The sequence below is a fragment of the Lissotriton vulgaris genome, chromosome 9, assembly GCF_964263255.1.
Source record: "Lissotriton vulgaris chromosome 9, aLisVul1.2, whole genome shotgun sequence".
Lineage (NCBI taxonomy): Eukaryota > Metazoa > Chordata > Amphibia > Caudata > Salamandridae > Lissotriton > Lissotriton vulgaris.
This window is the reverse complement of record NC_141697.1, coordinates 595,039,331-595,067,210: the sequence shown is the minus strand read 5'-3', so window position 1 is coordinate 595,067,210 and position 27,880 is coordinate 595,039,331. Positions and strand designations below refer to the sequence as shown.

The 27,880-nt window shown below is 48.7% G+C and overlaps 1 protein-coding gene and 1 long non-coding RNA gene across 2 annotated transcripts in view; one reads left to right on the top strand and one right to left on the bottom strand.

The window, feature by feature from the left end:
- Positions 1–553: 553 nt before the first annotated feature.
- LOC147691915 (uncharacterized) overlaps positions 554–27,880 on the bottom strand; it is a 194,282-nt gene continuing 166,955 nt past the window's right edge. The window contains exon 12 of the mRNA XM_086936704.1: positions 554–1,500. Within this exon, the coding sequence (XP_086792830.1) occupies positions 1,239–1,500 (262 nt within the window). The 3' untranslated portion in view covers positions 554–1,238. The remainder of the gene's footprint in view (positions 1,501–27,880) is intronic.
- On the top strand, positions 16,764–26,734 carry LOC147691916 (uncharacterized). The gene is made up of 3 exons (XR_015299971.1): positions 16,764–17,589; positions 23,498–23,688; positions 26,683–26,734. It is a non-coding gene; the product is annotated as an uncharacterized LOC147691916 (long non-coding RNA).

The window sequence follows — 27,880 nt, the reverse complement described above, 5'->3', positions numbered from 1 at the left end:
AGGCCCCCGCATCCCCCGCGGTGCGGGGGCCTCCTCAGCACAGTACTCAGGCATGAGCACTCCGATTAAAATACGCAGCAGGCCCCTCCGTCTACATTGCAGGGGGCCCCTTAAACTTTCGTTACACCACTGCACTCAACGGTACACCCTTCCACTCTGTGCAACTCATCTCAACTTTACACCACTTCACTCCACTTTATCCCACTAACTTTTAGCCATGCTTAACAGCAGCCTCGCATGTCTAAAACATATTGGCAAAGCCCATAGCTCTTGCATAAGCAAGACCCATTGACTAAGCCAATTCTTGTTTTATATGTTGTCGTTCCGTCAGCTCCTGTTCGAGGTCAGATTACGAGGTCATTCTCTCTGCACCCACTTCAGGCTAGCGTGGTTTGCGAAGAAACAAGTGCCAAATTTCAGGACTGTATTTTCAGGTTGGGTCCTCCGTTCCTGCCCTAGGCCAAAATTCTCAGTTGGGGGGGGGGGGGGGGGGGGGGGGTCAGTCTGTGACACAGATTTTCAGACCTGTTTAGTTTGCCAGTATCTGGTTGGATTCTAATTTCTAGGCCCGGAGAGAACCAAACATCGAAGTCTTGCTTGTTTGTCACCAACTTTCTACCAGACATCTGTCCCTGGTCCATCTGCCACTGCCTGCCTAATTATTGCTGGGTAGTCACGTTGGTCTGTCACAGGCCATCTGGAGTCTAGCAAGATTTTTCTGTAAATTGTCACATTGTGTTATATTTCAAAGTCAGAGTTAGTCTTTCAGCACCAGCATGAGGCCAGGTATCTTCGCCTGCCTCTCTGTCAGTACCCACTATGCATTAGATTCTAAGGCCAAGTGGGCCTGTCAGTGCTGTAACCAGTATAAGATTCCCAGACTGTATTAGTCTATCAGCACACTCCTAGTGCCAAATGTCTACGTATGAACTGTCTTTCTGTACATGCCTGGTTCCAAATTTCTAAGGGGGTTTCATAGTGCCTTTGTGGTACCACAGTCCCGCGCTGCGTTAGTATGCCAGTAGTCATCCAGTACTCAATTCTCTGGCTGTGTTGGTCTGTTAGTATTAGTCTGCTGCCTATGCTTTGGCCTGGTTTTGTAGGTTGGGGCTGACTCACCACCTGTCTTATACCAGGTGTCTAAACCTGGTTGGTCCATTAGCACCAGCTTGGTGCTAAATTTCCAGGGAGACTGATCTGCCACCCGTTCAGTGCTGAAATGCCAAGCCTCCACTACTTCATGAAAATGATCTTCCCTTGTATATCAATTTGGTATCCTCAGTATATTGTGGAATTAAACCTGCTCCGGATAATGGCTCAGCAGGGGATTCAAATGCAAACTGTCCTCCTAAACTGTTCCACAGGCAGTAACCATCGCCTGGCACTGCCAGCTCTGGTGGGCAGGCAGTTGGATGCAGGCACTGGGTGTTGCCCCGCCAGCCCTCCTGAGGCCGATGGATCTTCATGTGGGCATTCCGGCTCTTGATCTTGTAGAACATTCTGCAAGAGAGGGAACCATTAGGAGAGCAATTAGTTTTTCCAGACAACAAAAGGCTATGGCAGCCGCTTCCATTCAATATATAGGACAACAAGGCTCAAAATACAACAATAGTGGAAGAAAAAACTACATAAAATACTGATTGAACATCATTTCCTTATTCAGCAATGACGTTTTCTCCAAAGCATCATATCAACAACTATAAAAATCTGAAACAGAATAAAAAAAGATTGAACTATATAATATTAAGCGAAGTGCATTCATGGAATGTAGTTTTTATCCTCTACTGAAGAATGTAATGAATTTTTTTTTTAAGTTTCTCCTTTCCAAACCACCGGCCTTGCAAACTCTGCAGCTGATTATCGAGTCATCCAATGTTTCCCATCGGTGTCTAGAATGTACACGGTAGCCCAAAGTGAAATACCATACACTTCAGATAAAGCGTTGCAACGATTGAATACTTCCTTATCGAAGCCACTAACGGATAAGGAATGGTCCATGACCTGCACACTCCTTAAACTACCTACCCCGAATGGTAACCTCCGTATCACACATCTCAAGTATCTACATCAAACATATCACACACTACTAAAACTGTATAAATGTGGGTTACGTGAGGATGCCAGGTGTAAACGCTGTGGATATGACGAGGCTGATTTTGTACATCTAGCTTGGCATTGCCCAAGGTTACATGCATATTGGGAGACAGCCACTAATATGCTGGGTAAGATGGTGGAAGTCGATATAGGGTGTACCATGAAAATATGTCTACTGGGTCTATTACCAAATGTGAAAGCAGGGAAACGGAAGTTCTGTGCCATTGCTCTGTTATTAGCTAAGAGACAGGTTTCCAGATGCTGGGGGGGAACCACTGTGCCGAACATCAAAGCCTGGCTCAATGATATGACTTACTGCAGGGATAAATTGCTCACATATGAGGAAGAATTGCCCTGTAGATCACGTCCCAAAGACTTTTGGTGCTACCTCACAGACTATTTACTTAACATTGAGGTGGATGAGGAAGCTGTATAGCTTGGGGTTGTTGAGGCATGGCAGATGATACCCACACGGACACCGCCGACTCTATGCACAATGGGATGAATTAGACCTACCTACAAAATGATCAATGGCATGTAACACACCGGTGGCGACAGAGTGCAGTATTGTCCTGGTTTTTTCTTCTGTTTAGGATTTCTGTTATGTGGAGTTTCATCAAAATCCAAAAAATAAAGTTCTCACGCACGTCGGGCACAATTGAGTGTATTTCACAAGACATGAAGCCATGTTACTGTAGCAAGATTGCCGCCGGACCCCCGGGTTGCCGGCTAAGAGGCTGTGTAGTGATTAATCTTTTCTTTCTCCTGATCGCGGCCAGCCCCAGGGTTGTAGGCCATTGGCTGTGTTTATCTGTGCAACCTTATGATAATAAAGATTGATATTGAACTTCAAAAAAAAAAAGTTTCTCCTTTCCAGACATTTACCATAATTTCATGCCTTGAGGTAGTCTTTTCAACTGGTGTTTTCTTGCTGAAGATTGAGGAGCAAGGGGTGTGCAGCATGGACTGCTGTTGGATTCTGCAATGGGATTTCAGCTACTCATTCTGGTTTTTGGGACGACCCTAGTAGTTATTGGTATGAACAGATTTCTCTGAGATGAGTATGGGTGGGAGAAGCATGTACGGCTAACCAGACGGTAAGGCAAGCTGAGATAGTGGAGTGGGTGGTAATAGGGGGGGTCAATCGTAGGAGAGGATGCCCCTATAAAGCAGGGTTATTAAAGTAGCTGAAATATAATTTAGCCCTGGTATTTCTATGGGGATGGAAAACAATAGTTTGTAGGGTTTTCTTGAAGTTTCGTTTTAAAGTTAAAAGCCCATTCTTCATTTCCATTATGAACTTATCGGTTACTTTTTGTATTTTATGTGTTGATCATTGTTGTAAAATATACATTTCTAAATGAGTTCATTCAGTGCGTTTTTTTGTGTTTGGATTTCAAAGTTTCTTTTGAAAATTCCTTCCCAGAGATTTGTCAGCAGACCAAACTGATCCGTGCCCAACCCAAGCATTTGAAGGTACAAACAAGGTCACAAGATGGAGTTGAAACCACTGGCCCACTCCAGTAGTGTGAACCTTTAAAACTGCATTTTGGGCATTGATCATTGAATGGCAATCAACTACTTAAAGCTGCATCTGACGAAAAAGGAATTCATGCTCGCAATTGCAGTGCAATCAGGTAGGCCACAGGAAATCCGCTATATTTAATTTGACCTGTGTCCACTTCCATTCACTTGCACGAAAATCAGTGATTCATACTGGATAATTTACTGTATGAAGTACAGATTTAAAATTGAGTTGAGGTAGACTTCAACCATAAAGGTATTAAGAAAAAAGTCTGCCACCCCTCAACTACTGCCCTGGTGATTCTAAATGTGATTGTGCAAACAGAACACAGAATGCTGGGTCTCCTTATTTGATACAGTGTCTGCAAAAGGATACAGGCTTTATGTTGTTAAATGGAGGAAAGTGGGGACACAAAATAAATGCTTCATAGTGCAAGCCATCCAGGCATGGAAACTGGAAATGATAACTAACTTCCTGATCTTCATAAAAAGATGGAAGACCTATTCATTTAGATTGTAGGCTTTCCTTGACGGTGGGCTACAGAAATGTAATCAGGGTCCTCTGTTAGCACTGGACAACCCCAACAGGCAATTTGGGAACTCCATATGAGATTTTTACCATAACACAGAAACTTGCCCTGCACATAATGCACTCTGCCCATGCATAACTTTCTCTCCATCCTAAACAAAAGAAATAAATCAAATACTTCAGAACCTCGTATGAACCTGCGTGCTTAAATCATGCTAGCTAACCTATGCTGCCAGTTATGTACTCTTCGCACACATGGCCACAAGCCTTGCAGTAAATGCCACATACTTCCTATGCCCAGACAAAAACTTTCAAGCTTGTACAACATTAGTAGCATTTCCCCAAGGCCGTCCAGCCTACGTGCCTGACAGCATTTATTAAGCAAACACAAGGAGATGATGGACGGAGCACTGAAACTTTTTAGACACTCACCCCCAGTCACAGATCTGGGTTGAATCCATCATCATTCTTTAGCTCACTTCGCCTCCCCAGTTCAGACCCAGCTATATGCAAATCAGTCTTGACACTGTGCCTCATGGGAACAGTCCAACCCGAACTGCCAAGCCATGTCTTCCCTGAACCGGAAACAGGCATCCTGGGACCAGTCTCTGGGTAACACCCATCATCAGCCAGATTAGCTTGAATTCAGTGGAAAAGTGAGCAAAAAAAACGATGGATTTAGGCCCAGATCTCTGTACTAGGGTGAATGTATGACCTTGTTCTGCATTCTGTCCATCAATTGTTGTGTTGGCATTCAACAGCATTTATTAGGCAGATGGTGTGTTAACAGCTCTTCGAAGCTCATATCCTAAAGTTGAATTCTATCACTAAAGGCACGTTTGACTGTATTTGTTTTCAACTTCAGGCCTCAATAGGTCAGTTTATTGTAATTTATATAACATCTGGTCTGGCTTCACAAAATGAGCAAAAAGCAAAACCTACTCAACTCTACAGGATGATGAGTTGAAAGCAAGTGCCAGGGGCAGCTTACCACACAGTTTCATTGTGATCTCTTCCATTGAATCTTTTTGCCTTGAACATGTCCATGTGATTATACGTAGGCATGTGATGAATTGCACTTATGTTTCATATCCACCTGTGGTGAGCAATGACAATCCGTGATTATTGTCCATCTGCCTTTAGATGGATGGTGATTCAGTACTGAAATGGTTTTATGGTTTTACTGAGTTATTCAGCACTCTTCCCCGTGGTAATGAAGGAGAGTGTTTTTTTATTTTTGAGCACTCATCTTGTCAGTCAGCACCTTACTGAATCAAATAAGAAGCCCCACTTTCTGGATTATCCCTGGCATGGTAAGTGAAAGAAGGTAGGGAACGATAGTTCCAAATAAAAGCTATATCATCACCTCTGTGACATAGTTTACATTTAAAGAATAGAAAGTGAGCCTTGGATAACAAATACAATAGTTACTGACCTCAGCGGTGTATGGATACCACTGGCATAGTGAAAGGTAGCAGACTGTAGATGAAACATGGCTGATCCTCTGAGCTGTAAATTACAAGACTGATCCCAAAATAGGTAAGATGTGACTGCTTCACTCGCAGAACTTAGCTGCCCAAAGGACATGGTGACATGTTCTTGCTTAGTCTAGGGAGTTTACAAACAGAAAGTGTACAAAAGACAGTCGAGGCTCTGCTGCAATGGCCAACATGCACACATATTAGCCTTCTTCCATTCTAGGAGGAAGGATGGGTAACCATCACCTCTGACTGCAGCCCCCACCTCCACCACCTACCCCACGATGGACATCATCATGGCCACCCTCACTCAGATCAAAGAAGACATACACAACATCAAGGAACTACTCACCACCCACCCCATACACCCAGCACCCACCTCCCCTCCCAACTTGTCCCCTACCCCTCCAGCTGACACCCTCACTCAACACGCCCCAAACCGGGCGTCAATTGCTGCCCATAGGCGCAGCAATTGCCCTCGTCCCCCTCTCCGTCCCTACAACCCCCCCTCACACAACTACACCCCCCCCGCCCAACGGGTCCCTCACTCTTCCGACTAACTCTCTCACTCAACTCGCCCCCAACCTGACCTCACTCCCAGCTAGCAATCGCAACAACCGCCCTCGTCGCACCCACAACTCTACTTCTGACCGCGACATTCTCACCCTTCTCCGCTCCTACGACCCAGCCACCCAAAATCACATAACCACCCCACACCTCAACATTCCCACGATACACTCAAATCCCCTTAGACCCCCCACACTAAACAGCAGATTCTCCATCCCCAATAACCTTAGAAAAGTCCCTCTCTCTCTAGAACCGTCTACCACCCTCAACACACCTCGGCTCAAATGTACTCTCCTCAACTGTAGATCGGCCTCGAAACACTCTGCCGCTATTGCTGATCTCCTCTTATCTACGGACCTTGACCTAATCATCCTGACCGAAACATGGCTAACTGAATCTTCGACACCTATAATGGACATTCTGGTTCCTCCCAACTACCACATTATCAGGCTAGACAGAGCAGGCAAATTAGGTGGTGGAATCGCATGCATCTACAGGAACAACCTCTCTGTTCAGAAAGTCAATTCTACCTCCTACCATCCCCTACAACCTGGGAATACATCTGCCTTGACATTATCAGTGAGGGCAAACCGATATGTTCTCTTCACAGCATCTACCACCCACCCAGGGACAACTTCACCTTTTCCCAACAAATCATGGATATGATCTCAACCAATTCCGGACGGCAGCTCACCCAAATATACCTTGGTGACTTCAACCTCCACAGGAACGATTGCAAGGACGCGGTGGTAAATAGTCTTAAGAACTTCCTCGATGCCCTCAACCTCACCCAAATATGCAACAGCCCGACCCACGAGAAAGGATCTATCCTGGACCTGGTCATCTCCAAAGAGGAATCTATCCAACTCGACTCCATCCAACCCTGTGACTGGTCAGATCATCATACTGTCACATTCTTTATCAATGAAAAAGTTAAAGTTAACCCGGCTCAAGTATCCAAGCCAAAAGTCTGGAAAAGAGACATGAAAAAACTCAACCCAGGCTCTCTGCCCCCTAATAGGTGCAATGTCTTACTGCCACCGACAGGCGATACGGACGTTCAAATACTGACTGACCATTATCTCAACGCTATGACCTCTATAATTAATGAGGCTGCACCTTTGCAGCTAAAAAGAGCCCCTACTAAAATCTCCAATCCATGGTACGACGGGAGACTCAATGAAGATAGACGAGACATGCGAATGGCAGAGCGTACCTGGAGATCTGCTCCTTCGGCAATGCACCTAAAAGAACTGAAGAAAAAGAGAAACGCCTACTTCAAGAAAATAAAACGCTCAAAATCAGACTTCTTCAGCCTCCAGCTCGACCAAGCAAAAAACCGTCCGAGAAAACTGTTTGAGCTAATCAGATCACAATCCAAGGATCAACCCCAACCACTCATCACTGCGCGTGAGGCACCTTCCTGTGAAGACTTCGCTGCTTTCTTTTCCCAAAAAACTGACAACATAAAGAGCAATCTCCTCATTGACGCAAGCCTCTACTCCAAACCACAGCGCCTAGCAGCCACTGAACCAAAAAACAATGCCACATGGTCAACCTTTGGCACATACTCAGAAGAAGAAATTGGCCAACTGCTCAGCACCCTGAAACCATCCAATCACCTCACGGACCCCCTCCCTGCTGCAGCAGTAAAAGACTTTACCCCCTTGCTTATCCCTCTCTGGACTAAAATTATCAACAGCTCTCTCCAACAAGGAAGCATACCTGACTCACTAAAAGTTGGTCAGGTCACACCTCTCCTAAAGAAACCTACAGCCGACCCCTCTGATCTCAACAATTACCGTCCCATCACCAATATTCCCACTCTCGCCAAACTGCTGCAAAAAAATGCGCACAACTACAATTGACTAAACACATTGAACAATTTGATCCCCTCAACCCGCACCAGTCAGGCTTCCGAGCAGGGCACAGTACAGAAACGGCTATGACTCACATAATTGACGACGCACTTCAAATGCTAGACCAAAACGACACCTGCCTCCTCATCCTCCTTGATCTCTCTTCAGCATTTGATACTGTTAAACATGAGAAGCTACTAGAGCTTCTAAACACAAGAATGGGCTTATCTGGAACTGTTCTCAAGTGGTTCACCTCCTTTCTTCACAACAGGTCGCAGAAATTCAAGAGCAACAACCTGATGTCCTCGCCAATACCCGTAACGCTAGTTGTCCCCCAAGGATCCTCTCTATCCCCAACTCTGTTCAACCTAGTCATGGAACCGCTCACTACCTTGCTACAAGCATCCAATGTACACTTTCACATGTACGCAGATGACACCCAACTTTATCTCAAATTACAGTCCCCCAAGGACATCGTGCTCCTGAACTCAACGATCAGAAGCACCCAATCCTGGCTGGCCGACAATCATCTCAAACTCAATGCCCTGAAAACAGAGTTCCTTCTGATCTCACCTCCAGCGAAGGTCTCCACCACTCAAATTTGGCTTAAAGACCTAACTGCACTCAATGTCCAACCCACCATCGTGGACTCAGCAAAATCCCTAGGCATAACACTCGACACCAATCTGAACATGCAGCAACATATCAGCAAGGCAACAAAGGGAGCAAACTTCCAGATCAACACTCTAAGGAAACTTAAACCCTACCTCCCAGCCAAAGACTTCCAAACGGCAGTACAAGCACTAGTCATCCCTCGAATTGAATACGGCAGCATCGCCCTCTGCGGACTCCCCCTAACTACAACCGCACCCCTAAGAGCTTCTCTAAACGCTGCAGCGAGACTCATCACTGGGTCAAAAAAACACTCCCATATTACCCCTGACTTGATATCCCTGAACTGGCTGCCATTTGAAGCTAGAATGCATCTGAAAATCGCCTGCATGACACACAAGGCGGTACATCTAAACTCACCCGGATACCTCGCTCAGAAACTGACAATCTCTGGAGGAGCTAGAAACACCAGAGGCACAAACAATCTTCTGTTGAAACCTCGAAGATTCCGGAAGGAAAAAACATATAAGCGCTCCTTCTCGGGAATGGCGCCTAGGATCTGGAACTCTCTCCCGACCGAAACCAGGCTTATCTCTTCCACCACACTCTTTAAAAAGGAAGTAAAAGCTATCCTCATGGCTAAATACACCTGAACTACTATCTTGATCACTGTTAGTGCTCTGCACCGATCCATACTACATGTTTGACCCTTTTGATTATGTGTATTAACTGTCTATTACTCACATGTTTAGCTTTGTAACCACTTAGCTGCACTACTTTGTACTCATGTTTGGGCTTAGTCGCCACCAATTTGTACTTATTGATTTATCTGTTTAACCATGCTCCCTCATGTACTTCTCTTTGTAAAGCGCTCTGATATCTGCAAGGATCTTGTCCGCGCTATATAAAACTTTCAAAATAAATAAATAAAAATAAATAAACCATACCTTCAATGACGTGTAAAATCCCTAGGATATCTTTAACAATGGAGTTGAATCTATATCTGGCCATTCCAAATGGCTTCCCTGCATCTCTCGTGTTTGCCTGAGCTGCACAGACCACTGAGGAGAGCAGATTATTTTCTGTCATGCCCTGTAGAAAGAGGCAATGCAAGTCGCGGGGTTGTGCCAGGTTTTTTCTTGAGCCGAGACATTTTATTTTCAACTGAGATCTTTACCATTTACAAGTTATAATTCTTTCTGATTGAAAAGATGGGTTGTGCCCCCACAACCCACTCATGCCCTGCATAGCATCGAACAACACTGCTGTACCTTGCGTAAGCACCTCATTTAACACGCCTTCCACAATATTTATGTAAACTCTTATCAGCACTGAACAAACCAGGCTCATCTTGTACACGCATCTTATCAGTTACGCATAGACATCTTGGTTGGGGTCCAAACCCACAACAGCCCGTTGCCATCCAAGCCTTATATCAGCGTTTTCCAAATTGTGAGTTGTGAGCCGATTGTTGGTAGGTCACGAAAGCCCTGGCCTATGTTTAAGTAATATTTAAAATGATAAGCCCTGTTTGTGCACCAATGCAGAGGTATTTAACTCCATCCTTAAGTCCAGTTTTAAAACAAACCCTTGCAAGTATTCCCAATCAAGACTGCGGATAAACCTTCCAGTATTTGTTGCTACTGTTTTTTTATTTCACAGAGCCATTTCAACAGAGAATGTGCTACCGTACATGAGCATACATAATAACCAAGGCACTTGTGTTTGACTTTCATTTATAAATTGAAAAATATGGATGCGGCCTAACAGCCAGAGCTGCTGAACTGGGGAACCAGGTTCGAGTCCTGGCATTGGCTCAACTTCTTTTGATCTTAGATAAGTTACTTAATCATTCTTAAAAATAAAATGATTCTGACCTTGTATAATGCAATGTGGTACTGACGTAAAGCACTCCAATGCTCTTGTGTCACGTTTGCACTACATAAAACTGATATATATTCCTAAATGCACCACTGGCCCTTATTTTAACATTAAAATTGATATGAGGCCTTACCCCTTATACTGCAGCATAAGTTTTTTTCTTCAAATTTGCTAAAATCACTGGTATCAACCCCAAGGTTTTTCAGAAGCCTTTTGATTTCAGTGAACAGATATTGCAGGCCAGCACTCCATTCAGGAACGTGTTCTGCAGTGGCGGTTTCTCTTGCAGGGCGGTGGGGCTCCGCCCCCTTTACTTTCGCCCCCCCATCACCAAATTCTAAAATAAAACCAAACTGCAAACAAGGTTGCTGAAATACATGATGCACTCACGCACGGGTAAATACTTCATTCTTTTTTCCGTGTCGGTTCCAGAAGTGCTGCAAACTGCCAGGCTGACACTTAGCCTGAGTTAATGCCGCTGAGTGACACTGGGTGAACTCTTTTCCGGGCTGACGAGCTCACCGACCTGAGGTCTGTGAGGTCATCAGCTCGGCAAATGCATAGCCCACAGGTCCAATCTCCACCCCCTGATGACGTGAGGGTAAAGTTAGCCCCGGGCGCTTCAGGCTAAAGCCCTGTAGTGCCGGTGTTCTATAATCCGCTGCTCCCATGATTGAGCGCCCCCCCTGTCATTGTGCGCATGCGCACCAATGGTGCGCATGCGCACATTAATTTTTATGACGTTTCAATACCCCGCCCATCAGGGACTGCACCCCCGGTTTGTGCGCACATGCGCATGCGCACATGCGCATGCGCACATTAAGGTTTGTGCGCACATGCGCATGCGCACATTCATTTTCTACGTTGCCAGGAGGTGGACGCTCCTCCGTGAATGCGGCAGCCTAGGTAAGGATGGTCTCCCCTCCAGGCCTTGTACTTATGCGGCCCGTTTCCCTAGGCAGTGCCGCGGCCTCTCGTGGGTGGCAGATCCAACAGGCTCGCAGGTCGCGCTCCGTGGGAAGACGCCACAGTGGCGTCACTAGGGTGGTGCGGGGGTGCCTCTCGTGGGTGGCAGATCCGACAGGCTCGCAGGTCGCGCTCCGTGGGAAGACGCCACAGTGGCGTCACTAGGGTGGTGCGGGGGTGCGGAGCTAGTTACTTAGATGTCCTAAATTTATTTATGCATTTTTATATAGCGCGGACTTTACCCGGAGGCGTCAGAGCGCTTCACATTAGGAACAGAAATGAAGCATAATGAGAAACATTACAGAAGAGCAGATTACTAAAACATACGTTACTTACATAAGGTAATAGTGACAATTGTGAGCAAACAAAAAACATGAGGTAGTAAAAATTGTGAGCAACCAAAAATACATGAGGTAGTAAAGGTAATAGTGACAATTGTGAGCAAACAAAATACTTGAGGTAGTAAAAATTGTGAGCAACCAAAAATACATGAGGTAGTAAAGGTAATAGTGACAATTGTGAGCAAACAAAATACTTGAGGTAGTAAAAATTGTGAGCAACCAAAAATACATGAGGTAGTCAAAAGTGCACAAGAGGAAAAGTGACAAGTGGGCAGTTATAAGAGAAAACAGAGTATAATTTGAGGTATAATACTGCAATAAGTGCTAGGCACAAGAACAGGCGTTACGTAGGCAAGGTGGCACTTGTGCAAGTATCAAAGGTAAAAACATGTGAGAGGTAGCAACCGTGGGTTACAAGGGCAAAGTGTTGTGTGCATGTTACAAAAGGGCACCGAACACAAGTACATGGAGAATACTGCAAAAAGGCAGACACTCCCACCACAGGAAAACACTGGGAAGGCACTCCCATGGTCATGGAAAGTAAAAAATATCAGTAGTGGGAAGTCTTCCTCCGAATAGCAAGAGGACGTGAATTACTTTTGGAGGTGTCTCTGGAGGAGGAGAACTTTGAGGTCCCTTTTGAAGGCCTGGGAGGAGGCGGTGGTCCAGAGCTCAGGCGGAAACGAGTTCCAGATTCTCACTGCGTTGCCTGAAAAGGATTGGGCCATTGTTCTTTCCTTCTTGAAAGTGGGAGGTTCAAGCAGTAGATTCTCGGCATTGCGTGAAGGTCTACAGCCTCCAGAGAGTTTCAGTTTATTCACCAGGTAGCGGGGAGAGGAGGAGTGCAAGGCTTTGTGGGTGATACAAGCGGTCTTGTAGATAGCTCTAGCCTCGAAGGGAAGCCAGCGGAGGGTGGATAACAACGGTGTGATGTGATCGCTTCTTTTGGCCCCATAGATGAAACGAGCTGCTGAATGGAAGACAGACTTAAGTGGGGACAGGTGAGATTTGGGGAGGCCAGTAACAAGAGAATTGCAGTAGTCTAGTCTGGAGAGGACCAGCGATTGCACCAGGGTTATAAGGTCCTGCTCCGGGAAGAAGCGACGGATTCCCCAAAGAAGGCGCAGTTGGTAGCGAGCAGATTTTGCAATAGAATTGATGTGGGGAGTTAGATTGAGTTTTTTGTCTAGAATGACACCAAGAGATTTTGCGCTGTCGACAATGATGGGTTTGTTGTTTAGTAGATTCATCTGATCCATCCATGATTGAACCGGGGGAGGAGAGAGTGAGGAGGAGAAGAGGAGGAATTCAGTTTTGGAGGGATTCAGAATTAATTGATGAGATGACATCCAGTTTTGAATGGAGTCAAGAGTAGATTTTAGGATGGAGAGATCATGAGTGGAGGCAACCTTGAGGTAGAGTTGAGTGTCATCTGCATAGAGAGGATAGTGAATCCCGGATTTGCTTAGGAGGTTTCCCAGTGGTTCTAAGTAGAGATTGAACAGCGTGGGTGCAAGTATAGAGCCTTGGGGAACACCTTGACCCACCGCCACAGGAGACGAAAGACTGTTCGCTATTTTGATCATTTGAGATCTGTCAGAGAGGAAGGATGCAAACCATTTAAGCACAGTGCCCTCCATGCCCATTCTCTGTTGAAGAATATTGAGGAGGGTGTTGTGATTAACAGTGTCGAAGGCTGCGGAGAGGTCAAGGAGAATTAGCAGACAGGACCCCCCTGAGTCGAGTATCCTCAGCGCATCATCAACCACTTGCAGTAGGGCTGTTTCAGTGCTGCAGTTTTGGATGAAGCCGGACTGACAATTGTCAAGAAGATCATTGTCCTTGATATGACGAGAGAGTTGTTTGGCTACACATCTTTCCGCTATCTTTGCAAGAAAGGGAAGGTTAGTGATGGGGCGGTAGTTATTGAGGTCATTCGCATCAGCAGTGGGCTTTTTCAGCAGAGGGGTGACCTGCCCAGTTTTGAAGGGGACAGGAAGGGAGCCTTGCCAGAGGGAGAGGTTGATCAGAGTGGTCCAACAGGGGAGGGAATGGGCATAGAAGTCAAAGGCAATGGCACTGGGGATAGGGTCAAGCGAGTGGTTGGAGGGCTTTGTTTCGCGTATGCATTTGAGAAGGGCATCTTCAGATATGGGGTCAAAGCTCTGCCAAATGGCTAAGGATTTGCGCTCCTCTGGAGGTGTAGGATGAGCAACCTGATCCACAAGTGATTTCACCTTTCCATCGAAGAAAGTAGCGAAATCCGCTGCTCTCTTTGTAGAATCCTCCACCTTGGAGGTTAGGGGAGAGCAGCTCGGAGTCTTGATGAGATCGAATAGTTTTTTGGGTCTATTTTTGGCGGAATCAAGGAGGGTTTTGAAGTGCGTCGCTTTCTCAAGGAAGATGTGCTTGTGGTATTTGGATCTTGCTGTGCGAAGCAAGGCTAAATTGTCAGTGGAAGGCAATTGCCTCCATTGCTTCTCCAGGAATCTTAGCTGCTTCCTTTCCTCATAAAGGGATTTGTTGAACCAAGGTGCTGAGGGAGTGGGCCTTATCCTTTTGCTTTTGAGTGGAGCGACGTTATTAATTTCAGCTTCAAGAACTGTGAGGCATTGGGAGGTGAGATCGTCAACAGCTATGTTCGGGTCTAGCCTTGGAAGTGAAAGCAAAGCTGATTCACAGAGGGGACCGACATCAATGTTTTTGGCATCACAGAACCAGGAGATGGCCCTCTTGGGTTGGCCAAGAGTTATAGAGTGTGAAAGTTGAAGAGAGAATGGGATGAGGTGGTGGTCAGACCAATCTACATGAATAGGGGTAGTAGTAGAAAGCATGCCTGCTTTAGAAATAACAAGGTCCAGGATTGTGCCCTTAGAGTGGGTTGGTTCAGTGCAGTGTTGGATAAGATCATTTGCCGAGAGGAAGGTGGCCAGTGAGTTCGCAGAGGAGTCTTGTGGTGCGCCCCAGTGGAGATTGAAGTCACCCACGATGGTCTGATTGTCACTTTGAGAGTATTGGTCGCTGATGAAGTCTTTGAGATCTTCTATAAACGAAGAGCTACTGCTACAAGGCGGGCGGTAAATGATATGGAATCTGAGCGGTGAACGGTGTTGCAATTGAAGCTCAAGAGAAAGGCACCTGCTCTCTGACTCATCACAGCGCGGTCACGCGCCCTCCAGGGAGTGGACTGAGGTCGCGGAGACCGTGCGTGCGCCGCAGTGGTGAAACACAATACCTACGACGACATCAGACAGAGGCCACCACCTTCTTCTCTGTGATATCGCGTCGCAATTCGCCTTCGAATTTGGGATGCCAGGGACGACTGTGAGACCAGAGAGAAATAATATTTACATCAGATAGATGCCAAGTTTCAGAATGCTTATGTGTGAATTTTTTTTAATTTCAGTGTAATTATGAGTGACACGATTCGGCCACTCTTTCTCGCGAGCAAATTCAAGCAATGAAGACCAGGGTATTAGGGTCCACACTCTGCTCCTCAGTCAATCATAAGTCTCTTTGCTCGGTCGGTTGCAAGGCCGTCCATTTTAGTACCTTGCGAGAACCACTGAGCCTGTCGCCATTTCTTACATCCCTCCCTGATATAAACACTCCCCGAAAATGCTCCACTCAGCCCTTGGTCCATCTACCAGGCCCAGAGGGCTGCCCAGGTCATGCCCAGGTCACTGTCCATCTGTCCCTGCATATACTTGGATTAAGGAGTCTGCTGTCCACATGGGTAAAGATTTGCGTATTAAAAAGGCAAGTCTCATCTGATGTGGTTAATGAGCATTTGCTCTGTTTTTTAAAGGAGGCATTTGATCCCACCTCTACTGCTCTCAACTTATAATACCTAGGAATTGGGGAGACATTCAAGAAAATAGTAGCGATGCAAGTGGGATTGGGGAGGGACACACGCATAACCACCCGTGGTACCCTGTTACTGCTCTTGTGTCCATGAGGATTTATACTGCTCAGATGCTGTCCCACCTTAACAGATGTATACTCTTCAATGGTGGTACTGCGAGAACATGCCCCTGCCCATTAAATTGCACACTCGTCAATAGCAGTAGTACCAGATGTTCTCCCACTAGCAGGCTGCATACTCTTCGATAGTACTATTGCCCAGACATTCTCGCGCCCAGGAGGATACATACTCCTCAACGGTGGTACTGCTCTGATGCTCTCCTGCCCATGACAAAGCAAGCATACTCCGATTTGAAAGGATAAATGCTGGATTTAGATCTCCGGACGGTGAGAGCCTAACTTAATGGCGGCCATTCACCAGTGTACCACCTAGCGCCTAAGAACTTAAAACCTGAAATTCTTAACGAGGCATAGCTCTCTCAGTGATTCCTATCATAATGTCGGTCTGATGTTTCCACTGCATCTAGTGCATATTTTAAGCAGGTATTGGCGATGCTCTTGCAGGGCCGGACTGGGAACCAGAACCGGCCCTGGCAAAGTGTGTTAAGAATACAAAACTATTGAGTGTTCTTAACTTCTTTATTCCGACCAACACGTTTGCTCCTAACATGGAGCGAAGCGGCAGTCAGCTCGGCGATCAGCTGGTAACTGTCATATGTGACAGTTATCAGCTGGTGACCTCACTGCTAAACGGTGTCCTCGCAGGGACACTGGGAAGCACGTCTAGTAAGGTGTCCTAGGAGGGACACAAGTATTATAAACACAACACATCCCCCTCCTTTGGGGGTGATGGGAACAGTAGAAACAGATAGAGAACATAAGGTTCCACTATCCACAAATGTAGTCCTTAAGTTTAGCTGGCGGTCCTAACAGTCTGCCGGTCCTGCTAATGTCCACCGGTCTCGCCCCGTCATGGGTTGGAACGACAGGTAGTCTGCGCCTTGCGCCTGCAGGTCTGGATGGAGGAACAGAACGGTCCGCTCGCTGGGTGTTTTCATGTGTACCTTAATCGCTCCCGTCCCCAGGGGTGGCAGGAAATTCAATGTCGGATTCGGTGTCAGAAAAATAAAGTCCTCCCTTACTCTATCGCCCTCCTTCCCTATCTTATCTATCGCCCTCACTCTATCTATCGCCCTCCCTCTATTTATCGCCCTGTTCTCTTCTCTTCTCACGTGCTGATCTGCTGCTCTCTTCCACCCCACCTCCTTCTTTAACTCCCTGTTCTTTTACTGTGCTGATCTGCTGTTCTTTCACCCCGCCTCCTTCTCTAACTCCCTGTTCTCTCACACACAACCACACCACACACAACCAAACCACACGCACAACCAGACCCAACCACACACATGTTTATAAGCATTTTATCTTCTTTATTTCTCAACTCACTAATGCAAATGAAAACCTGTACAGCAGTGTCCTTGCTGCAGTTTTCATAATTGTACCCAAGAAGTATCTACACCTACCAGAATGGCAACAACTGCTGCTTAGCCTACGAATTCCTTGACCACCCAACATTGGTTCTTGGATTATGCCTGCCATTATTATAAAACTGTTAACACATTTTTGGACACCATGTAACTTGCCTTATCTGCATACTCTCTGCTAATTTTATGTTATCAATTTGCAGGATTATGGCGGTATTCAGAGACCTGGAATTGTTGTCGACTACCAGAAAAGTCTAGTATTTGGTGGGCCTGCTGGAAGGTGGATGAAAAGAAAGATGATGCAATCGCTTAATAAACCCATTGGAGGGGCGTTTGTCGGCAAAAAACCTAAATTGAGAAAACCTGGATCAAATGGCAATGCGGTCAAAGAAGGTATGTTTCTAGATAGACAGCTTCTGTTTTTTAGGTTTCGCCTGGCGATCCGCTGCATAGCAGTGTTCGCGCAGGCGAAAACTTTTGTTTAGCAGTATGGGTGCTTTGTCCCGCCTGCTCTTCCATTGGCTAGCTCCATAAATGGAGGCTAGCCATTGGAAGGGACATCTGTCTGTTATTGCCCTCCAATCTATCTCTCGCACTCCCTCCCTCTATCTCTCGCATTCCTCAATCTATCTCTCGCACTCCCTCAATCTATCTCTCGCACTCCCTCAATCTATCTATCGCCCTCCCTCTATCTATCGCCCTCCCTCTATCTATCGCCCTCCCTCTATCTATCGCCCTCCCTCTATCTATCGCCCTCCCTCTATCTATCGCCCTCCCTCTATCTATCGCCCTCCCTCTATCTATCGCCCTCCCTCTATCTATCGCCCTCCCTCTATCTATCGCCCTCCCTCTATCTATCGCCCTCCCTCTATCTATCGCCCTCTATCTATCTATCGCCCTCTATCTATCTATCGCCCTCCCTCTCTCTATCTATCGCCCTCCCTCTCTCTATCTATCGCCCTCCCTCTATCTATCGCACTCCGTCTATCTATCGCACTCCCTCCCTCTATCTATCGCCTTCCCTCCCTCTATCTATCGCCCTCCCTCTATCTATCTATCGCCCTCCCTCTATCTATCGCCCTCCCTCTATCTATTGCCTTCCCTCCCTCTATCTCTCGCACTCCCTCCCTCTATCTCTCGCACTCCCTCCCTCTATCTCTCGCACTCCCTCCCTCTATCTCTCGCACTCCCTCCCTCTATCTCTCGCACTCCCTCCCTCAATCTCTCGCACTCCCTCCCTCAATCTCTCGCACTCCCTCCCTCAATCTCTCGCACTCCCTCCATCTATCTATCGCACTCCCTCCCTCAATCTATCTATCGCACTCCCTCCCTCTATCTATCGCACTCCGTCTATCTATCGCACTCCCTCCCTCTATCCATCGCCTTCCCTCCCTCTATCTATCGCCCTCCCTCTATCTATCTATCGCCCTCCCTCTATCTATCGCCTTCCCTCCCTCTATCTATCGCCTTCCCTCCCTCTATCTCTCGCACTCCCTCCCTCTATCTATCGCCTTCCCTCCCTCTATCTATCGCCCTCCCTCTATCTATCGCCTTCCCTCCCTCTATCTATCGCCTTCCCTCCCTCTATCTCTCGCACTCCCTCCCTCTATCTCTCGCACTCCCTCCCTCAATCTCTCGCACTCCCTCTCTCTATCGCCCTCCCTCTCTCTATCTATCGCCCTCCCTCTCTCTATCTATCGCCCTCCCTCTCTCTATCTATCGCCCTCCCTCCCTCTATCTATCGCACTCCCTCCCTCTATCTATCGCCTTCGCTCCCTCTATCTATCGCCTTCCCTCCCTCTATCTATCGCCTTCCCTCCCTCTATCTCTCGCCCTCCCTCCCTCTATCTCTCGCACTCCCTCCCTCAATCTCTCGCACTCCCTCTCTCTATCGCCCTCCCTCTCTCTATCTATCGCCCTCCCTCTCTCTATCTATCGCCCTCCCTCTCTCTATCTATCGCCCTCCCTCCCTCTATCTATCGCACTCCCTCCCTCTATCTATCGCCTTCCCTCCCTCTATCTATCGCCCTCCCTCTATCTATCGCCTTCCCTCCCTCTATCTATCGCCTTCCCTCCCTCTATCTCTCGCACTCCCTCCCTCTATCTCTCGCACTCCCTCTCTCTATCGCCCTCCCTCTCTCTATCTATCGCCCTCCCTCTCTCTATCTATCGCCCTCCCTCTCTCTATCTATCGCCCTCCCTCCCTCTATCTATCGCACTCCGTCTATCTATCGCACTCCCTCCCTCTATCTATCGCCTTCCCTCCCTCTATCTATCGCACTCCCTCTATCTATCGCACTCCCTCTATCTATCGCCCTCCCTCTCTCTATCTATCGCCTTCCCTCTCTCTATCTATCGCACTCCCTCTATCTATCGCACTCCCTCTATCTATCGCACTCCCTCTATCTATCGCACTCCCTCCCTCTATCTATCGCCTTCCCTCCCTCTATCTATCGCCCTCCCTCTATCTATCGCCTTCCCTCCCTCTATCTATCGCCTTCCCTCCCTCTATCTCTCGCACTCCCTCCCTCTATCTCTCGCACTCCCTCCCTCAATCTCTCGCACTCCCTCTCTCTATCGCCCTCCCTCTCTCTATCGCCCTCCCTCTCTCTCTCTATCTATCGCCCTCCCTCTCTCTCTCTATCTATCGCCCTCCCTCTCTCTATCTATCGCCCTCCCTCCCTCTATCTATCGCACTCCCTCTATCTATCGCACTCCGTCTATCTATCGCACTCCCTCCCTCTATCTATCGCCTTCCCTCCCTCTATCTATCACCCTCCCTCTATCTATCTATCGCCCTCCCTCTATCTATCGCCTTCCCTCCCTCTATCTATCGCCTTCCCTCCCTCTATCTCTCGCACTCCCTCCCTCAATCTCTCGCACTCCCTCCCTCAATCTATCGCCCTCCCTCTCTCTATCTATCGCCCTCCCTCTCTCTATCTATCGCCCTCCCTCTCTCTTTCTATCGCCCTCTCTCTATCTATCGCCCTCCCTCTCTCTATCGCCCTCCCTCTCTCTATCGCCCTCCCTCTCTCTATCGCCCTCCCTCTCTCTATCTATCGCCCTCCCTCTCTCTATCTATCGCCCTCCCTCTCTCTATCTATCGCCCTCCCTCTCTCTATCTATCGCCCTCCCTCTCTCTATCTATCGCACTCCCTCTATCTATCGCACTCCCTCTATCTATCGCCCTCCCTCTCTCTATCTATCGCCTTCCCTCTCTCTATCTATCGCCTTCCCTCTCTCTATCTATCGCCTTCCCTCTCTCTATCTATCGCCTTCCCTCTCTCTATCTATCGCCTTCCCTCCCTCTATCTATCGCCCTCCCTCTCTCTATCTATCGCCCTCCCTCTATCTATCGCCTTCCCTCCCTCTATCTATCGCCTTCCCTCCCTCTATCTCTCGCACTCCCTCCCTCTATCTCTCGCACTCCCTCCCTCTATCTCTCGCACTCCCTCCCTCAATCTCTCGCACTCCCTCTCTCTATCTATCGCCCTCCCTCTCTCTATCTATCGCCCTCCCTCTCTCTATCTATAGCCCTCCCTCCCTCCCTCTATCTATCGCACTCCCTCTATCTATCGCACTCCCTCTATCTATCGCACTCCCTCTATCTATCGCACTCCCTCTATCTATCGCCCTCCCTCTCTCTATCTATCGCCCTCCCTCAGTCTATCTATCGCCCTCCCTCTCTCTATCTATCGCCCTCCCTCTCTCTATCTATCGCCCTCCCTCTATCTATCGCCCTCCCTCTATCTATCGCCCTCCCTCTCTCTATCTATCGCCTTCCCTCTCTCTATCTATCGCCTTCCCTCTCTCTATCTATCGCCTTCCCTCTCTCTATCTATCGCCTTCCCTCTCTCTATCTATCGCCTTCCCTCCCTCTATCTATCGCCCTCCCTCTATCTATCGCCCTCCCTCTCTCTATCTATCGCCTTCCCTCTCTCTATCTATCGCCTTCCCTCTCTCTACCTATCGCCTTCCCTCTCTCTATCTATCGCCTTCCCTCTCTCTATCTATCGCCTTCCCTCTCTCTATCTATCGCCTTCCCTCTCTCTATCTATCGCCCTCCCTCTATCTATCGCCCTCCCTCTATCTATCGCCCTCCCTCTATCTATCGCCCTCCCTCTATCTATCGCCCTCTATCTATCTATCTATCGCACTCCCTCCCTCTATCTATCGCCCTCCCTCTCTCTATCTATCGCCCTCCCTCTATCTATCGCACTCCGTCTATCTATCGCACTCCCTCCCTCTATCTATCGCCCTCCCTCTCTCTATCTATCGCCCTCCCTCTCTCTATCTATCGCCCTCCCTCCCTCTATCTATCGCACTCCCTCTCTCTATCTATCGCCCTCCCTCTCTCTATCTATCGCCCTCCCTCCCTCTATCTATCGCACTCCCTCCCTCTATCTATCGCCTTCCCTCCCTCTATCTATCGCCCTCCCTCTATCTATCGCCTTCCCTCCCTCTATCTATCGCCTTCCCTCCCTCTATCTATCGCCTTCCCTCCCTCTATCTCTCGCACTCCCTCCCTCTATCTCTCGCACTCCCTCTCTCTATCGCCCTCCCTCTCTCTATCTATCGCCCTCCCTCTCTCTATCTATCGCCCTCCCTCTCTCTATCTATCGCCCTCCCTCCCTCTATCTATCGCCCTCCCTCTATCTATCTATCGCCCTCCCTCTATCTATCGCCTTCCCTCTCTCTATCTATCGCCTTCCCTCTCTCTATCTATCGCCTTCCCTCTCTCTATCTATCGCCTTCCCTCCCTCTATCTATCGCCCTCCCTCTATCTATCGCCCTCCCTCTCTCTATCTATCGCCTTCCCTCTCTCTATCTATCGCCTTCCCTCTCTCTATCTATCGCCTTCCCTCTCTCTATCTATCGCCTTCCCTCTCTCTATCTATCGCATTCCCTCCCTCTATCTATCGCCCTCCCTCTATCTATCGCCCTCCCTCTCTCTATCTATCGCCTTCCCTCTCTCTATCTATCGCCTTCCCTCTCTCTATCTATCGCCTTCCCTCTCTCTATCTATCGCCTTCCCTCTCTCTATCTATCGCCTTCCCTCTCTCTATCTATCGCCCTCCCTCTATCTATCGCCCTCCCTCTCTCTATCTATCGCCCTCCCTCTCTCTATCTATCGCCCTCCCTCTCTCTATCTATCGCCCTCCCTCTCTCTATCTATCGCACTCCCTCTCTCTATCTATCGCACTCCCTCTATCTATCGCACTCCCTCTATCTATCACACTCCCTCTATCGCCCTCCTTCACTCTATCTATCTATCGCCCTCCCTCTGTATCTATCTATCGCCCTCCCTCTCTATCTATCACCCTCCCTCTATCTATCTATCTGTCTATCTATTGCCCTCCCTTACTCTATTGCCCTCCCTTACTCTATTGCCCCCCCTTACTCTATTGCCCCCCCTTACTCTATTGCCCTCCCTTACTCTATTGCCCTCCCTTACTCTATTGCCCTCCCTTACTCTATTGCCCTCCCTTACTCTATTGCCCTCCCTTACTCTATTGCCCTCCCTTACTCTATCGCCCCTCCCTTACTCTATCGCCCCTCCCTTACTCTATCGCCCCTCCCTTACTCTATCGCCCCTCCCTTACTCTATCGCCCCTCCCTCCCTCTATCTATCGCCCTCCCTCCCTTTATCTATCGCCCTCCCTCCCTCTATCTATCGCCCTCCCTCTATTTATCGCCCTGTTCTCTTCTCTTCTCACGTGCTGATCTGCTGCTCTCTTCCACCCTGCCTCCTTCTCTAACTCCCTGTTCTCTTGTCTTCTCACGTGCTGATCTGCTGCTCTCTTCCACCCTACCTCCTCCTCTAACTCCCTGTTCTCTTGTCTTCTCACGTGCTGATCTGCTGCTCTCTTCCACCCTACCTCCTTCTTTAACTCCCTGTTCTTTTACTGTGCTGATCTGCTGTTCTTTCACCCCGCCTCCTTCTCTAACTCCCTGTTCTCTCACACACAACCACACCACACACAACCAAACCACACGCGCTACCAGACCCAACCACACACATGTTTATAAGCATTTTATCTTCTTTATTTCTCAACTCACTAATGCAAATGAAAACCTGTACAGCAGTGTCCTTACTGCAGTTTTCATAATTGTAGCCAAGAAGTATCTACACCTACCAGAATGGCAACAACTGCTGCTTAGCCTACGAATTCCTTGACCACCCAACATTGGTTCTTGGATTATGCCTGCCATTATTATAAAACTGTTAACACATTTTTGCACACCATGTAACTTGCCTTATCTGCATACTCTCTGCTAATTTTATGTTATCAATTTGCAGGATTATGGCGGTATGCAGAGACCTGGAATTGTTGTCGACTACCAGAAAAGTCTAGTATTTGGTGGGCCTGCTGGAAGGTGGATGAAAAGAAAGATGATGCAATCGCTTAATAAACCCATTGGAGGGGCGTTTGTCGGCAAAAAACCTAAATTGAGAAAACCTGGATCAAATGGCAATGCGGTCAAAAAAAGGTATGTTTCTAGATAGACAGCTTCTGTTTTTTAGGTTTCGCCTGGCGATCTGCTGCGCAGCAGCGTTCGCGCAGGCGAAACCTTTTGTTTAGCAGTATGGGTGCTTTGTCCCGCCTGCTCTTCCATTGGCTAGCTCCATAAATGGAGGCTAGCCATTGGAAGGGACATCTGTCTGTTATTGCCCTCCTTCTATCTATCGCCCTCCTATCTATCTATCTCCCTCCCTCTATCTATCGCCCTGCCTCTATCTATCCATCGCCCTCCCTCTATCCATCGCCCTCCCTCTATCTATCTATCGCCTCTATCTATCTATCGCCCTCTATCTATCTATCGCCCTCCCTCCCTCTATCTATCGCCCTACCTCTATCTATGGCACCGATGGGTGAGGCGCACAGCCTGGGATGATGACGGGCTGGGTAGACCGGGTGTGTGCGCTGCTACCAGAGGGCGACGTTCGAAGATTATGTCGCTGGCGGGCAGAGATGGGGTCTGATGGCCAGGGTGCAGCTGGCATACGTCTGTGGCTTTCACTCGATTATTGTGCACCCCCTGCCTGCCATGCTCTTCTGCGCTCTTCTCCCTGGCAGGCTACGGCAGCCAGGGCAATGCCTCATTGTCTTTTGGGAGTGGTTGGCAGGTTGGCGCTCTCTTGTAAACGCCAGGCACGCCGCCCAGCGGCTGCTCTCTGAACTGCCTCCTGTTGAGTTCAGACGGAACCAGCCATTCCCTTTTCTGCCTGAACCTGGTGCCCAGAGCAGGCGCCCGTGGCCCGCCCGCATCCATCCCCCCGAGGCCTGGGCCGAGGCTGCGCCGGTGGAGCCGCATTCCAGAGGAGCCAGACCCGGCCGGGCCGGCTCCGAGCTCGGATTCCTTCAGAATGCAACTTCCGGTTGGGCGAAGTTTGTTGTGATGGAGCGCAGCAGCCAGGTGTTGTAATTACTCAGTGAGTGTTTGTCTGTCGGAGGCGTCCTGAGCCGGGATATGGCGGACGGAGAGCTCACCCCCTCGCTGCCACCCCTTCGGCTCACGAACAGGTGGGCGCTGGATTATTTTGTAATACTGGGCGGGTGAGAAGCGGAGTCGGTGCTGGATGAGAGCGAGGTTTAGACGAACGAGTGGCTGGGATGAACCTGAATCTCTCACCCTGCACTGGACCTCCACACCCGTCACTCACACTGGATAACGGCACCCGTCACTCACACTGGACCCGAGCACCCCTCATTCACCCCCGCACACGTTATGCACCCCCGCGCATGTTATTCACCCCCACACTGGTCCTCGGCACCAGTCATTCACCCCTACACTGGACATTGCCATCACCACAGGACCTCTGCAGGAATCACTCACAACTACACCGTGTCTGCCTCCCGCCACTAAACACTGGATCTGAACACCCCCACTCACCCCTGGATCTGAGCACCTGCTACTCACCCCTGGACCAGAGCACCCGCCACTCACCCCTGGACCAGAGCACCCGCCACTCACCCCTGGACCAGAACACCCACCACTTACCCCTGGACCAGAGCACGCGCCACTCACCCCCTGGACCAGAGCACCTGCCTCTCACCCCTGGACCAGAGTACCCCTACTCACCCCTAGATCTGAGCACCCGCCACTCACCCCTGGACCAGAGCACCTGCCTCTCACCCCTGGACCAGAGTACCCCTACTCACCCCTAGATCTGAGCACCCGCTACTCACCCCTGGACCAGAGCACCCGCCACTCACCCCTAAACCAGAGCACCCGCCACTCACCCCTAAACCAGAGCAACTGCCTCTCACCCCTGGACCAGAGCACCCCTACTCACCCCTAGATCTGAGCACCCGCTACTCACCCCTGGACCAGAGCACCCGCCACTCACCCCTGGATCTGAGCATACGCCACTCATCCGTGGACCAGAGCACCCCCCAGTTGAAAATTAACTTGGGTGAATCTGAAGGAGCTACATTTTAAGGTGTATTTCAGAGTGCACAGTCTGTTACGATGAGACCCAGGGGCTCATTATGTCTGTGGTGCATTGAACCTAGGGGGCAAGTCAGAAGTGCTCACTATATCCTCGTTGGCTATTATTACTAAACCTTAGGCTTGCATTAGAGTCTAATGGGCCTCTTTCACTTGGACGCGACGTGTTGCTTGTATCTGATTTAGGATATTACATAAAATGTGACAATCGTGGCAGATCTGGTATTAACATTGTTAAATATTTCAGGAGTTACTGGCGATTAAATTGTGGAAACATGATTTCTGGTATTTATGATGCAACTCTTCCCCCCAGCAGCAAAGGGAAACTGGAAACCGTCTCGTAAATTAGGTATATATGCGCGTTTGCTGTCCTACCTCCAGGCTATTTCAAGCAATAATTGTTTAATAAATAGTTGAAATATTGATTTGTGACAGGAGGAACACGCTGTAAAAAATGTGACTCTAGTATGTAAGGCATTATGTATTGCGATAGGAATGGGGAGCTCACAGAAGTCCGCACATACTTCTTATCCTTTGAATACACACACACACCCACTAAGCAATCTGTATCCTGTGCTCTACTCATTCCCAACACGCCAGATTTCTACTCACCTTTCACCCTCAGCTCTTACCCCTTTGCCCTCAGCTCTTATCCTTTGCCCTCAGCTCTTACCCCTTTGCCCTCAGCTCTTACCCCTGTGCCCTCAGCTCTTACCCCTGTGCCCTCAGCTCTTACCCCTGTGCCCTCAGCTCTTACCCCTGTGCCCTCAGCTCTTACACCTGTGCCCTCAGCTCTGACCCTGCCCTGTGCCACACATTGAATTGGAGATCTCTGCCTCGTTCACAGTTGCTAGATGGACCATATCAGTAATATTCATTGGCAGTCTGGGATGGGACAAAAACCTGACTGGAGGTGGTTGGGGTTTTTTGGGGAACTTGGACGATCACATTGTCACTGTTAATGTGTACTCTCCAGCCTGGCACGCTGCTGCAGCCGGTGACTGCTCCTCTGAACTCTTCTCTCCTTCCCAGAGCTTAACACCAAGAAGCTTGGCTTTGACGAGTTCTTGCCCATGCTGCAGACAATTACGAAGAACAAGGACCAGGGTACCGACGATGACTTTGTGGAGGGGCTGAGGGTCTTCGACAAAGAAGCCAATGGCTCTGTGATGGGCGCTGAGCTGCGACATGTACTAGTCACTCTGGGTAAGAGGCCATTTTGGCACAGTACTATTTTCAAGGCAGAGAGTAATTGACTGCTGAACTCCCCAGCCCCCCTGCAGTATTCAGGGCCCCCCTTTCTGATTCCGAGCTTAGATTTCTACCCGCGTCTGGATATTACAGTTAATGTGCCCTGTTTCAGCCTTACAAAGTGTCCTATCAATCTCATTTAACTGTACATTCTTTTGGGGCGAGGGAGGACGGGGACATGGTTGGGTTACAAGTGGTTTTTGGATTGCCCATTCTACAGGCTAGAGCTTTGACTGACTAATAGTTAGTCTTGGTGAGCCATGTCCTGGAAATTGGTGGCGCCCTTGTCTTGTGGGTAGCTGCCTCTTCAGAACATCTGCTCTGTCTGGTTTTACCCTGGTGGCTGGCTAGTCTCACCAGCCAGTGCTGCTTCTGTGGCGGAAGTGTATTTGGTGGGTAAGTGCTGGGTCTGAAGCTGTGCGTGCTGCTGCATTCTTGGCAGTTAATCTGGAAGGTGTTTGATCGAAGCCTGTGTGCATTTTTGTCCTTTCCTTTGTGCAGGTGAGAAGATCTGTCTGTGTGTGCGGCTCTGTCTGTGTGTGTGGCTCTGTCTGTGTGTGTGGCTCTGTCTGTGTGTGTGGCTCTGTCTGTGTGTGTGGCTCTGTCTGTGTGTGTGGCTCTGTCTGTGTGTGTGTGGCTCTGTCTGTGTGTGTGGCGCTCTGTCTGTGTGTGTGTGGCGCTCTGTCTGTGTGTGTGTGGCGCTCTGTCTGTGTGTGTGTGTGTGGCGCTCTGTCTCTGTGTGTGTGTGGCGCTCTGTCTGTCTGTGTGTGTGTGTGGCGCTCTGTCTGTCTGTGTGTGGCTCTCTGTCTGTGTGTGGCGCTTAGCGCTCTGTGTGTAGCGCTCTGTGTGGATAGCTTCTTTTGTCGGCTCTGTGTGTGGGTGGCTCTGTCTGTGTGAGAGTGGCTCTATATGAATGTCAGTGCAACCCATCACGTCATTAACAATTACAGACCTTCACATCGCCAACACCTTGGCATTG